At 47.1% G+C, this 14,172-nt stretch overlaps 1 protein-coding gene across 4 annotated transcripts in view; it reads right to left on the reverse strand.

Moving 5' to 3' along the window:
- Positions 1 to 14,172, reverse strand: part of LOC112216584 (protein FAM193B) — a 51,266-nt gene that overhangs the window by 15,035 nt on the left and 22,059 nt on the right. For all 4 annotated transcript variants that reach the window (XR_006083957.1, XM_042326157.1, XM_042326156.1 and 1 more), the window contains one exon: positions 4,202 to 4,438. Coding sequence is in view for 3 of the 4 variants with exons in the window: in XM_042326157.1 (XP_042182091.1) it covers positions 4,202 to 4,438 (237 nt within the window). In the remaining variant the exon portion in view is untranslated. The remainder of the gene's footprint in view (positions 1 to 4,201; positions 4,439 to 14,172) is intronic.

Raw genomic sequence — 14,172 nt, forward strand, 5'->3', positions numbered from 1 at the left:
AGACAGACGGTCAGACAGACAGATGGTTAGACAGTCAGACAGACGGTCAGACAGACAGATGGCTAGACAGTCAGACAGACGGTTAGACAGACAGACAGACAGACAGATGGTTAGACAGTCAGAAAGACGGTCAGACAGACAGATTGTTAGACAGTCAGACAGATTGTTAGACAGTCAGACAGACGGTCAGACAGACAGATGGTTAGACAGTCACAGACGGTTAGACAGACAGACAGACAGATGGTTAGACAGTCAGACAGACGGTCAGACAGACAGATGGTCAGACGGTCAGACAGACAGACAGACGGTCAGACAGACAGATGGTCAGACAGACAGAGGGTCAGACAGACAGATGGTTAGACAGTCAGACAGACAGATGGTTAGACAGACGGTCAGACAGACAGACGGTTAGACGGTCAGACAGACAGATGGTTAGACAGACAGACAGACGGTTAGACAGTCAGATGGTTAGACAGTCAGACAGACAGACAGACAGACGGTCAGACAGACAGATGGTCAGACAGACAGACAGACGGTTAGACAGTCAGATGGTTAGACAGACAGACGGTTAGACGGTCAGACAGACAGATGGTTAGACAGTCAGACAGATGGTCAGACAGACAGATGGTTAGACAGACAGACAGATGGTCAGACAGACAGACAGATGGTCAGACAGACAGATGGTTAGACAGTCAGACAGACGGTCAGACAGACAGATGGTTAGACAGTCAGAAAGACGGTCAGACAGACAGATGGTTAGACAGACAGATGGTTAGACAGTCAGAAAGACGGTTAGACAGACAGACAGACAGATTGTTAGACAGTCAGATAGACGGTTAGACAGTCAGACAGACAGACAGACGGTTAGACAGTCAGACAGACGGTCAGACAGACAGATGGTTAGACAGTCAGACAGACGGTCAGACAGACAGATGGTTAGACAGTCAGAAAGACGGTCAGACAGACAGATGGTTAGACAGTCAGAAAGACGGTCAGACAGACAGATGGTTAGACAGACAGATGGTTAGACAGACAGATGGTTAGACAGTCAGAAAGACGGTTAGACAGACAGACAGACAGATTGTTAGACAGTCAGATAGACGGTTAGTCAGACAGACGGTTAGACAGTCAGACAGACGGTCAGACAGACAGACAGACAGACAGATGGTTAGACAGTCAGAAAGACGGTCAGACAGACAGATTGTTAGACAGTCAGACAGACAGATTGTTAGACAGTCAGACAGACGGTCAGACAGACAGATGGTTAGACAGTCACAGACGGTTAGACAGACAGACAGATGGTTAGATAGTCAGACAGACTGTCAGACAGACAGATGGTCAGACAGACAGACAGACAGACAGATGGTCAGACAGACAGACAGATGGTCAGACAGACAGATGGTCAGACAGACAGATGGTTAGACAGTCAGACAGACAGATGGTTAGACAGACAGACGGTTAGACGGTCAGACAGACAGATGGTTAGACAGTCAGACAGACAGACAGACAGACGGTCAGACAGATGGTCAGACAGACAGACAGACGGTTAGACAGTCAGACAGACAGATGGTTAGACAGACAGACGGTTAGACGGTCAGACAGACAGATGGTTAGACAGTCAGACAGACAGATGGTTAGACAGTCAGACAGATGGTCAGACAGACAGATGGTTAGACAGTCAGACAGATGGTCAGACAGACAGATGGTTAGACAGTCAGACAGATGGTCAGACAGACAGATGGTTAGACAGACAGACAGACGGTCAGACAGACAGATGGTTAGACAGTCAGACAGATGGTCAGACAGACAGATGGTTAGACAGACAGACAGACAGATGGTCAGACAGACAGATGGTCAGACAGACAGACAGATGGGTAGACAGACGGTTAGACGGTCAGACAGACAGATGGTTAGACAGTCAGACAGATGGTTAGACAGACAGATGGTTAGACGGTCAGACAGACAGATGGTTAGACAGTCAGACAGACAGATGGTTAGACAGACAGACGGTTAGACGGTCAGACAGACAGACGGTTAGACGGTCAGACAGACAGATGGTTAGACAGTCAGACGGTTAGACGGTCAGACAGACAGACGGTTAGACGGTCAGACAGACAGATGGTTAGACAGTCAGACAGATGGTCAGACAGACAGATGGTTAGACAGTCAGACAGATGGTCAGACAGACAGATGGTTAGACAGTCAGACAGATGGTCAGACAGACAGATGGTTAGACAGACAGACAGACGGTCAGTCAGACGGATGGTTAGACAGTCAGACAGACGGTCAGACAGACGGATGGTTAGACAGTCAGACAGACAGATGGTCAGACAGACAGATGGTCAGACAGACAGACAGATGGTCAGACAGACAGACGGACAGACAGACAGACGGGTAGACGGTCAGACAGACAGATGGTTAGACAGTCAGACAGATGGTTAGACAGACAGATGGTTAGACAGACAGATGGTTAGACAGACAGATGGTTAGACGGTCAGACAGACAGATGGTTAGACAGTCAGACAGATGGTTAGACAGACAGATGGTTAGACGGTCAGACAGACGGTCAGACAGACAGATGGTTAGACAGACGGACAGACGGTCAGTCAGACGGATGGTTAGACAGACAGATGGTCAGACAGACGGTCAGACAAAAAACATCTAATTACAACTATGAAAATGTGGTTACTTTCCATTATAAATTCATTATTAATAAACACGGAGCAGAGGGGGTGTCCTGTACATCAAGCTGTCTCCATACAGAAACAGGAGACAGACTAGTGTCCTGTCCAGGGGGTGTCCTGTACATCAGATACAGGAGACAGACTAGTGTCCTGTCCAGGGGGTGTCCTGTACATCAGATACAGGAGACAGACTAGTGTCCTGTCCAGGGGGTGTCCTGTACATCAGATACAGGAGACAGACTAGTGTCCTGTCCAGGGGGTGTCCTGTACATCAGATACAGGAGACAGACTAGTGTCCTGTCCAGGGGTGTCCTGTACATCAGATACAGGAGACAGACTAGTGTAAAGTCCAGGGGTGTCCTGTACATCAGATACAGGAGACAGACTAGTGTCCTGTCCAGGGGGTGTCCTGTACATCAGATACAGGAGACAGACTAGTGTCCTGTCCATCAGATACAGGAGACAGACTAGTGTCCTGTCCAGGGGTGTCCTGTACATCAGATACAGGAGACAGACTAGTGTCCTGTCCAGGGGTGTCCTGTACATCAGATACAGGAGACAGACTAGTGTCCTGTCCAGGGGTGTCCTGGTACATCAAGCTGTCTCACTATAGAAACAGGAGACAGACTAGTGTCCTGTCCAGGGGGTGTCCTGTACATTAAGCTGTCTCACTATAGAAACAGGAGACAGACTAGTGTCCTGTCCAAGGGGTGTCCTGTACATCAGAAACAGGAGACAGACTAGTGTCCTGTCCAGGGGGTGTCCTGTACATTAAGCTGTCTCACTATAGAAACAGGAGATAGACTAGTGTCCTGTCCAGGGGGTGTCCTGTACATCAGATACAGGAGACAGACTAGTGTCCTGTCCAGGGGGTGTCCTGTACATCAAGCTGTCTCACTACAGAAACAGGAGATAGACTAGCACTGAGATGCCTTAGACCTCTGAACCAGAGTCTGTAGTGACACCTCTAGCACTGAGATGCCTTAGACCTCTGAACCAGAGTCTGTAGTGACGCCTCTAGCACTGAGATGCATTAGACCTCTGAACCAGGGTCTGTAGTGACGCCTCTAGCACTGAGATGCATTAGACCTCTGAACCAGGGTCTGTAGTGACGCCTCTAGCACTGAGATGCCTTAGACCTCTGAACCAGGGTCTGTAGTGACACCTCTAGCACTGAGATGCCTTAGACCTCTGAACCAGGGTCTGTAGTGACGCCTCTAGCACTGAGATGTCTTAGACCTCTGAACCAGGGCCTGTAGTGACGCCTCTACCACGGAGATGCAGTGTCTTAGACCTCTGAACCAGGGTCTGTAGTGACGCCTCTAGCACTGAGATGCCTTAGACCTCTGAACCACTCGGGAGACCAAGCTGCCTCACGTAACAGAAACAGACGATTACTACAAATATTAAGTACATCCACAAATACACATGTAGACGTCCCAAACAAACACCAATACTTTAAGATGTATTAACTGATCTGTATTGGTGACTATTCCCACCATGTCATGTGACATCACCTTCTTCTTCTGTTTATGACGTGCCCGCTTGGCAGCTTTAGCGCTGTTGGCTGGTTTGTGCTCTGAGGAGTTGATGAAGTCCAGCAGCTCATCCACGTCTCGGTGGTCGATGGAGGTGGACACGGCCGGGTCAGAGTCCCGTCTCTGGGGTAGACACTCCTCCTTACGACGCGTCAGACGGGACCGGAGCTTCTCTCGGATCTCTGTGTAGTTACGGCTGGTCGGAGCCGCCGGGGGCTAGAGGGAGGACAGGATATGATCAGAGGAGAGATTATCCTTCAATAGCATGCGTTTCATTTCAATATCTTTCTGTCTTCCTTTGCCCTTGTTCACTCCCCTTTAGACATCTGTAAAGGTTGGATAGGTGACAGTAACATGGCAGAAACTAGTTGGAGAGTACACCTATCCAGCCATCTCAGATGTAGGGGAAGGATGGCAGAAGGGAGGAGAGCATCTTTGTGGATTGAAACCCGAGCCATAATCTTTTTGTTGTTGTATGTTTATTGGCTAGAGAGAGAGACCAAGATGAAAGGTAGGAGAGAGAGAGAGAGAGAGAGAGACCAAGATGAAAGGTAGGAGAGAGAGAGAGAGAGACCAAGATGAAAGGTAGGAGAGAGAGAGAGAGAGACCAAGATGAAAGGTAGGAGAGAGAGAGAGAGAGAGACCAAGATGAAAGGTAGGAGAGAGAGAGAGAGAGAGACCAAGATGAAAGGTAGGAGAGAGAGAGAGAGAGAGACCAAGATGAAAGGTAGGAGAGAGAGAGAGAGAGAGACCAAGATGAAAGGTAGGAGAGAGAGAGAGAGAGAGACCAAGATGAAAGGTAGGAGAGAGAGAGAGAGAGACCAAGATGAAAGGTAGGAGAGAGAGAGAGAGAGAGACCAAGATGAAAGGTAGGAGAGAGAGAGAGAGAGAGACCAAGATGAAAGGTAGGAGAGAGAGAGAGAGAGAGACCAAGATGAAAGGTAGGAGAGAGAGAGAGAGAGAGACCAAGATGAAAGGTAGGAGAGAGAGAGAGAGAGAGACCAAGATGAAAGGTAGGAGAGAGAGAGAGAGAGAGACCAAGATGAAAGGTAGGAGAGAGAGAGAGAGAGAGACCAAGATGAAAGGTAGGAGAGAGAGAGAGAGAGAGACCAAGATGAAAGGTAGGAGAGAGAGAGAGAGAGAGACCAAGATGAAAGGTAGGAGAGAGAGAGAGAGAGAGAGACCAAGATGAAAGGTAGGAGAGAGAGAGAGAGAGAGAGACCAAGATGAAAGGTAGGAGAGAGAGAGAGAGAGAGAGAGAGAGACCAAGATGAAAGGTAGAGAGAGAGAGAGAGAGAGAGAGACCAAGATGAAAGGTAGGAGAGAGAGAGAGAGAGAGAGAGACCAAGATGAAAGGTAGGAGAGAGAGGAGAGAGAGAGAGAGACCAAGATGAAAGGTAGGAGAGAGAGAGAGAGAGAGAGACCAAGATGAAAGGTAGGAGAGAGAGAGAGAGAGACCAAGATGAAAGGTAGGAGAGAGAGAGAGAGACCAAGATGAAAGGTAGGAGAGAGAGAGAGAGAGAGACCAAGATGAAAGGTAGGAGAGAGAGAGAGAGAGAGACCAAGATGAAAGGTAGGAGAGAGAGAGAGAGAGAGAGACCAAGATGAAAGGTAGGAGAGAGAGAGAGAGAGAGACCAAGATGAAAGGTAGGAGAGAGAGAGAGAGAGAGACCAAGATGAAAGGTAGGAGAGAGAGAGAGAGAGAGAGACCAAGATGAAAGGTAGGAGAGAGAGAGAGAGAGAGAGACCAAGATGAAAGGTAGGAGAGAGAGAGAGAGAGAGAGAGACCAAGATGAAAGGTAGGAGAGAGAGAGAGAGAGAGACCAAGATGAAAGGTAGGAGAGAGAGAGAGAGAGACCAAGATGAAAGGTAGGAGAGAGAGAGAGAGACCAAGATGAAAGGTAGGAGAGAGAGAGAGAGAGACCAAGATGAAAGGTAGGAGAGAGAGAGAGAGAGACCAAGATGAAAGGTAGGAGAGAGAGAGAGAGAGAGACCAAGATGAAAGGTAGGAGAGAGAGAGAGAGAGACCAAGATGAAAGGTAGGAGAGAGAGAGAGAGAGACCAAGATGAAAGGTAGGAGAGAGAGAGAGAGAGACCAAGATGAAAGGTAGGAGAGAGAGAGAGAGAGACCAAGATGAAAGGTAGGAGAGAGAGAGAGAGAGACCAAGATGAAAGGTGAAAGGTAGAGAGAGAGAGAGAGAGACCAAGATGAAAGGTAGGAGAGAGAGAGAGAGAGACCAAGATGAAAGGTAGGAGAGAGAGAGAGAGAGACCAAGATGAAAGGTAGGAGAGAGAGAGAGAGAGACCAAGATGAAAGGTAGGAGAGAGAGAGAGAGAGACCAAGATGAAAGGTAGGAGAGAGAGAGAGAGAGAGACCAAGATGAAAGGTAGGAGAGAGAGAGAGAGACCAAGATGAAAGGTAGGAGAGAGAGAGAGAGACCAAGATGAAAGGTAGGAGAGAGAGAGAGAGACCAAGATGAAAGGTAGGAGAGAGAGAGAGAGAGACCAAGATGAAAGGTAGGAGAGAGAGAGAGAGACCAAGATGAAAGGTAGGAGAGAGAGAGAGAGACCAAGATGAAAGGTAGGAGAGAGAGAGAGAGACCAAGATGAAAGGTAGGAGAGAGAGAGAGAGAGACCAAGATGAAAGGTAGGAGAGAGAGAGAGAGAGAGACCAAGATGAAAGGTAGGAGAGAGAGAGAGAGAGAGACCAAGATGAAAGGTAGGAGAGAGAGAGAGAGACCAAGATGAAAGGTAGGAGAGAGAGAGAGAGAGACCAAGATGAAAGGTAGGTAGGAGAGAGAGAGAGAGAGACCAAGATGAAAGGTAGGAGAGAGAGAGAGAGAGACCAAGATGAAAGGTAGGAGAGAGAGAGAGAGAGACCAAGATGAAAGGTAGGAGAGAGAGAGAGAGAGACCAAGATGAAAGGTAGGAGAGAGAGAGAGAGACCAAGATGAAAGGTAGGAGAGAGAGAAGATGAAAGGTAGAGACCAAGATGAAAGGTAGGAGAGAGAGAGAGAGAGACCAAGATGAAAGGTAGGAGAGAGAGAGAGAGAGAGACCAAGATGAAAGGTAGGAGAGAGAGAGAGAGAGACCAAGATGAAAGGTAGGAGAGAGAGAGAGAGACCAAGATGAAAGGTAGGAGAGAGAGAGAGAGACCAAGATGAAAGGTAGGAGAGAGAGAGAGACCAAGATGAAAGGTAGGAGAGAGAGAGAGACCAAGATGAAAGGTAGGAGAGAGAGAGAGACCAAGATGAAAGGTAGGAGAGAGAGAGAGACCAAGATGAAAGGTAGGAGAGAGAGAGAGACCAAGATGAAAGGTAGGAGAGAGAGAGAGACCAAGATGAAAGGTTGGAGAGAGAGAGAGACCAAGATGAAAGGTAGGAGAGAGAGAGAGACCAAGATGAAAGGTAGGAGAGAGAGAGACCAAGATGAAAGGTAGGAGAGAGAGAGAGACCAAGATGAAAGGTAGGAGAGAGAGAGAGACCAAGATGAAAGGTAGGAGAGAGAGAGAGACCAAGATGAAAGGTAGGAGAGAGAGAGAGACCAAGATGAAAGGTAGGAGAGAGAGAGAGACCAAGATGAAAGGTAGGAGAGAGAGAGTGTTGAAAGAGCAGTGGGTTGGATTCCGACCCATGCTGGCAGTGGCACATCTTACATGTGCAACACAGGCAGAGGGTTAAGACTGTTGGACCACCCGAAGGTCACCAGATGGCACATTTAACAACCAAATGGGTTTACATTTGGCCCCAACGTGAACACAATGTTTGCCAAGTGAAAAGCCAAGTGCTCCATACATTCAATCACGATCCATTACTAAAGAGACGGACTGTGTCTAAAGAACTTCCTTTTGTCACTCACTGTTTATACTGTTTCGGGACTGTGATTTTATTGCGATTCGACGGCCCAAACATATTGGCCGTGCGGCTGTCTACGACAACCCGTCGGATGACTCATTGTTGGAGGGAAAAGCAGTAATATTTTTGTGGAAATTGTGATTTTGGTTGTTTTGGATACTTTTCCATTTTTCATTATAGTAATTATTTAGCTCAATGTGAAAACGCTCAAACTTCCCTGGGAGAGTGTCGCAGCCGACACAAGATAACAGGCTACAAATCAATGACGTTTGGCTGGTTTAGACACAGGATAATTAGCTAGCCAGCTAGTAATGTAGTAAGATAAAGTTGTCATTCACAATCAACTATTTTTCATTTTGTCTACAGGTAGCCAGCCGTACACCGGAGCCAACGCTCATAAAAAGGGTCGCACTTTCTTCTGATGTTGTTTGATCAGTGTGTGGGCCCATTGATCGGTGTGTGGGCCCATTGATCGGTGCGTAGGCCCATTGACCGGTGTGTAGGCCCACTGATCGGTGCGTAGGCCCACTGATCGGTGTGTAGGCCCATTGATCGGTGTGCAGGCCCATTGATCAGTGTGCAGGCCCATTGATCAGTGTGCAGGCCCATTGATCAGTGTGTAGGCCCATTGATCAGTGTGTAGGCCCATTGATCAGTGTGTAGGCCCACTGATCAGTGTGCAGGCCCATTGATCAGTGTGCAGGCCCATTGATCAGTGTGCAGGCCCATTGATCAGTGTGCAGGCCCATTGATCAGTGTGTAGGCCTGATCAAATGGTCAATATATATTTATTTAATCCCGTTTAGAATAAGGCTGTAACATAACATAACATAAAAGTTGAAAGTCAAGAGGTCTGAATACTTCTCACTGTATATCTTGACATGGCCTATTGATTAACCAGACACTCTTATTATCAGCATTATTGTTGTGTTCTAGAATTAGCCGTTCTTCTTCCCTTCCATTGTTGTGTCATAATGGGGCCACTGGGCCAGACAGACCTTGGTGAGAGTGAAACCTCTGACTTCTTCTCTTTCTCCCAAGCCCCACCTCACAACAACAACAAAGATGATCACTTCTTCCCCTCTGACAAAACGTGTTCAACTCGCTATTTGCATTTGAGGTTTGGTCCGACATTAAGGGTCATAAGGACACTAACACATGGAGACGCACTGTAATAGAGAAGTTAATCAGGGTGGTTGGAAAGGTTGCTGTTTCACCTCAGATTTCGGGCAGAGCAGACTACTAAAAACAGATGAACTTTCATTCTGGAAAATGAAATGCTCAGTTTGTCCAGTGAGCATTACGGTACCATGTCTCTACTGTAATAGAGTACTGATGGAAAGGTTAACTTCCCTGTTTATGTTTCACCTCCTCAGATTAGCAGACTACTAAAACGGATGAACTTTCATTCTGGAAAATTAAATGCTCTGTTTATCACGCGCGCATTACAGGGACCACGTACCGCTATCAGCATTTGAATCAAATAAAAAGGTTAAACTAGCTGTTTATTCGGTTTTAAAACTTTTTTTTTTCAATAAGCATAAAACTATGATATAAAGAATTGGTGTCTCGTTCTCATTCATTCCTTTGATTTCAACATGTAAACAACACGGACAGGATAGCATGCTGTTCTAACAGTTGGAGACGGACAGGATAGCATGCTGTTCCAACAGTTGGAGACGGACAGGATAGCATGCTGTTCTAACAGTTGGAGACGGACAGGATAGCATGCTGTTCTAACAGTTGGAGACGGACAGGATAGCATGCTGTTCTAACAGTTGGAGACGGACAGGATAGCATGCTGTTCCAACAGTTGGAGACGGACAGGATAGCATGCTGTTCCAACAGTTGGAGACGGACAGGATAGCATGCTGTTCCAACAGTTGGAGACGGACAGGATAGCATGCTGTTCCAACAGTTGGAGACGGACAGGATAGCATGCTGTTCCAACAGTTGGAGACGGACAGGATAGCATGCTGTTCCAACAGTTGGAGACGGACAGGATAGCATGCTGTTCCAACAGTTGGAGACGGACAGGATAGCATGCTGTTCCAACAGTTGGAGACGGATAGCATGCTGTTCAACAGTTGGAGACGGACAGGATAGCATGCTGTTCCAACAGTTGGAGACGGACAGGATAGCATGCTGTTCCAACAGTTGGAGACGGACAGGATAGCATGCTGTTCCAACAGTTGGAGACGGACAGGATAGCATGCTGTTCTAACAGTTGGAGACGGACAGGATAGCATGCTGTTCCAACAGTTGGAGACGGACAGGATAGCATGCTGTTCTAACAGTTGGAGACGGACAGGATAGCATGCTGTTCCAACAGTTGGAGACGGACAGGATAGCATGCTGTTCCAACAGTTGGAGACGGACAGGATAGCATGCTGTTCTAACAGTTGGAGACGGACAGGATAGCATGCTGTTCCAACAGTTGGAGACGGACAGGATAGCATGCTGTTCCAACAGTTGGAGACGGACAGGATAGCATGCTGTTCTAACAGTTGGAGACGGACAGGATAGCATGCTGTTCCAACAGTTGGAGACGGACAGGATAGCATGCTGTTCCAACAGTTGGAGACGGACAGGATAGCATGCTGTTCCAACAGTTGGAGACGGACAGGATAGCATGCTGTTCTAACAGTTGGAGACGGACAGGATAGCATGCTGTTCCAACAGTTGGAGACGGACAGGATAGCATGCTGTTCTAACAGTTGGAGACGGACAGGATAGCATGCTGTTCCAACAGTTGGAGACGGACAGGATAGCATGCTGTTCCAACAGTTGGAGACGGACAGGATAGCATGCTGTTCTAACAGTTGGAGACGGACAGGATAGCATGCTGTTCTAACAGTTGGAGACGGACAGGATAGCATGCTGTTCTAACAGTTGGAGACGGACAGGATAGCATGCTGTTCTAACAGTTGGAGACGGACAGGATAGCATGCTGTTCTAACAGTTGGAGACGGACAGGATAGCATGCTGTTCTAACAGTTGGAGACGGACAGGATAGCATGCTGTTCTAACAGTTGGAGACGGACAGGATAGCATGCTGTTCCAACAGTTGGAGACGGACAGGATAGCATGCTGTTCTAACAGTTGGAGACGGACAGGATAGCATGCTGTTCTAACAGTTGGAGACGGACAGGATAGCATGCTGTTCTAACAGTTGGAGACGGACAGGATAGCATGCTGTTCTAACAGTTGGAGACGGACAGGATAGCATGCTGTTCCAACAGTTGGAGACGGACAGGATAGCATGCTGTTCTAACAGTTGGAGACGGACAGGATAGCATGCTGTTCCAACAGTTGGAGACGGACAGGATAGCATGCTGTTCTAACAGTTGGAGACGGACAGGATAGCATGCTGTTCCAACAGTTGGAGACGGACAGGATAGCATGCTGTTCCAACAGTTGGAGACGGACAGGATAGCATGCTGTTCCAACAGTTGGAGACGGACAGGATAGCATGCTGTTCCAACAGTTGGAGACGGACAGGATAGCATGCTGTTCCAACAGTTGGAGACAGCATGCTGTTCCAACAGTTGGAGACGGACAGGATAGCATGCTGTTCCAACAGTTGGAGACGGACAGGATAGCATGCTGTTCCAACAGTTGGAGACGGACAGGATAGCATGCTGTTCTAACAGTTGGAGACGGACAGGATAGCATGCTGTTCCAACAGTTGGAGACGGACAGGATAGCATGTTCCAACAGTTGGAGACGGACAGGATAGCATGCTGTTCTAACAGTTGGAGACGGACAGGATAGCATGCTGTTCTAACAGTTGGAGACGGACAGGATAGCATGCTGTTCCAACAGTTGGAGACGGACAGGATAGCATGCTGTTCTAACAGTTGGAGACGGACAGGATAGCATGCTGTTCTAACAGTTGGAGACGGACAGGATAGCATGCTGTTCTAACAGTTGAGACGGACAGGATAGCATGCTGTTCTAACAGTTGGAGACGGACAGGATAGCATGCTGTTCTAACAGTTGGAGACGGACAGGATAGCATGCTGTTCTAACAGTTGGAGACGGACAGGATAGCATGCTGTTCTAACAGTTGGAGACGGACAGGATAGCATGCTGTTCTAACAGTTGGAGACGGACAGGATAGCATGCTGTTCCAACAGTTGCTGTTCTAACAGTTGGAGACGGACAGGATAGCATGCTGTTCTAACAGTTGGAGACGGACAGGATAGCATGCTGTTCTAACAGTTGGAGACGGACAGGATAGCATGCTGTTCCAACAGTTGGAGACGGACAGGATAGCATGCTGTTCTAACAGTTGGAGACGGACAGGATAGCATGCTGTTCTAACAGTTGGAGACGGACAGGATAGCATGCTGTTCTAACAGTTGGAGACGGACAGGATAGCATGCTGTTCTAACAGTTGGAGACGGACAGGATAGCATGCTGTTCCAACAGTTGGAGACGGACAGGATAGCATGCTGTTCCAACAGTTGGAGACGGACTGGAGGTCGTGTTTCTAATTCAACTGTTTTGCCTTTTTAGCTGTATTCCAGAGCTTATCAAATTATACCTTGATCCAAGTTGGCTGAACTTGAAGTCTAAATATTAGCTGGCTACTTACTAACACGTGGGCTTGTGTTTGAGAGATTGTTTATGAGCCCGGTGTTCGTTTACTATAATGGCTGCTACATTAGTTAATGTGTGGTTCAGGTTAAATTTGTAACCAAAAGGTCATTTTTTATAGAAGACCTGAAAGTCAGATCAGGGAATAAAACAATAAAAGGCAGGTACAACTTTTTTGATAAAATAATGAAATTATTAGAGGTTCTTATGATTATGGAAGGCATATATTCAGCCTCAGGTAAAATCAACCTGAATTCATTAGATTATTGCTGAATGGTTTAAATGCAGTGTATTTGACCGCTAATTGTACAAAGCTTATTTCGAGAAAATATTTTGTAAAAGTTTGAAAAAAATGAAGCTATGAGTTTTTACATTTTTTATTTTACCTTTATTTAACTAGGCAAGTCAGTTAAGATCAAATTCTTATTTTCAATGACGGCCTAGGAACAGTGGGTTAACTGCCTGTTCAGGGGCAGAACGACAGATTTGTACCTTGTCAGCTCGGGGATTCGATCTTGCAACCTTACGGGTTAACTAGTCCAACGCTCTAACCACTAGACTACCTGCTGGTTACTGGCCCAACACTCTAACCACTAGGCTACCTGCTGGTTACTAGTCCAACACTCTAACCACTAGTCTACCTGCTGGTTACTGGCCCAACACTCTAACCACTAGACTACCTGCTGGTTACTGGTCCAATGCTCTAACCACTAGTCTACCTGCTGGTTACTAGTCCAACACTCTAACCACTAGTCTACCTGCTGGTTACTGGCCCAACACTCTAACCACTAGACTACCTGCTGGTTACTGGTCCAATGCTCTAACCACTAGTCTACCTGCTGGTTACTAGTCCAACGCTCTAACCACTAGTCTACCTGCTGGTTACTAGTCCAACGCTCTAACCAGTAGGTTACCTGCTGGTTACTAGCCCAACGCTCTAACCACTAGACTACCTGCTGGTTACTAGCCCAACGCTCTAACCACTAGACTACCTGCTGGTTACTAGTCCAACGCTCTAACCACTAGGCTACCTGCTGGTTACTAGTCCAACGCTCTAACCACTAGACTACCTGCTGGTTACTAGTCCAACGCTCTAACCACTAGACTACCTGCTGGTTACTAGCCCAACGCAAAAGGTCGCAAAGTTCAAGGGGGCCGAATACTTTCGCAAGGCACTGTATATATATATATAAAATTGAACCGTCAATTTGACGATGTCACGTGTGTCTGCTGCAGAAGAACAAGAGAGCCTCTTGTTTTAGATTTAAAGAGTTTTAAAGTGAGTTTTGATCAGTCTTGGAAATAAAAGTGCTGGAAACAAATTGCCTCACTATTTTTGGTGTAGGTACAGCCGACTAGCGCAAAAATAATATTGCGATATTGTCAAAAATATTGTAATACAGTGCATTTGTAAAGTATTCAGACCCCTTGACTTTTTCCACATCGTTACGTTACAGCCTTATTCTAAAATGGATTAAATAGTTTTTTCCCCTC

Source organism: Oncorhynchus tshawytscha, linkage group LG08, assembly GCF_018296145.1.
Source record: "Oncorhynchus tshawytscha isolate Ot180627B linkage group LG08, Otsh_v2.0, whole genome shotgun sequence".
Classification (NCBI taxonomy): Eukaryota; Metazoa; Chordata; class Actinopteri; order Salmoniformes; family Salmonidae; genus Oncorhynchus; species Oncorhynchus tshawytscha.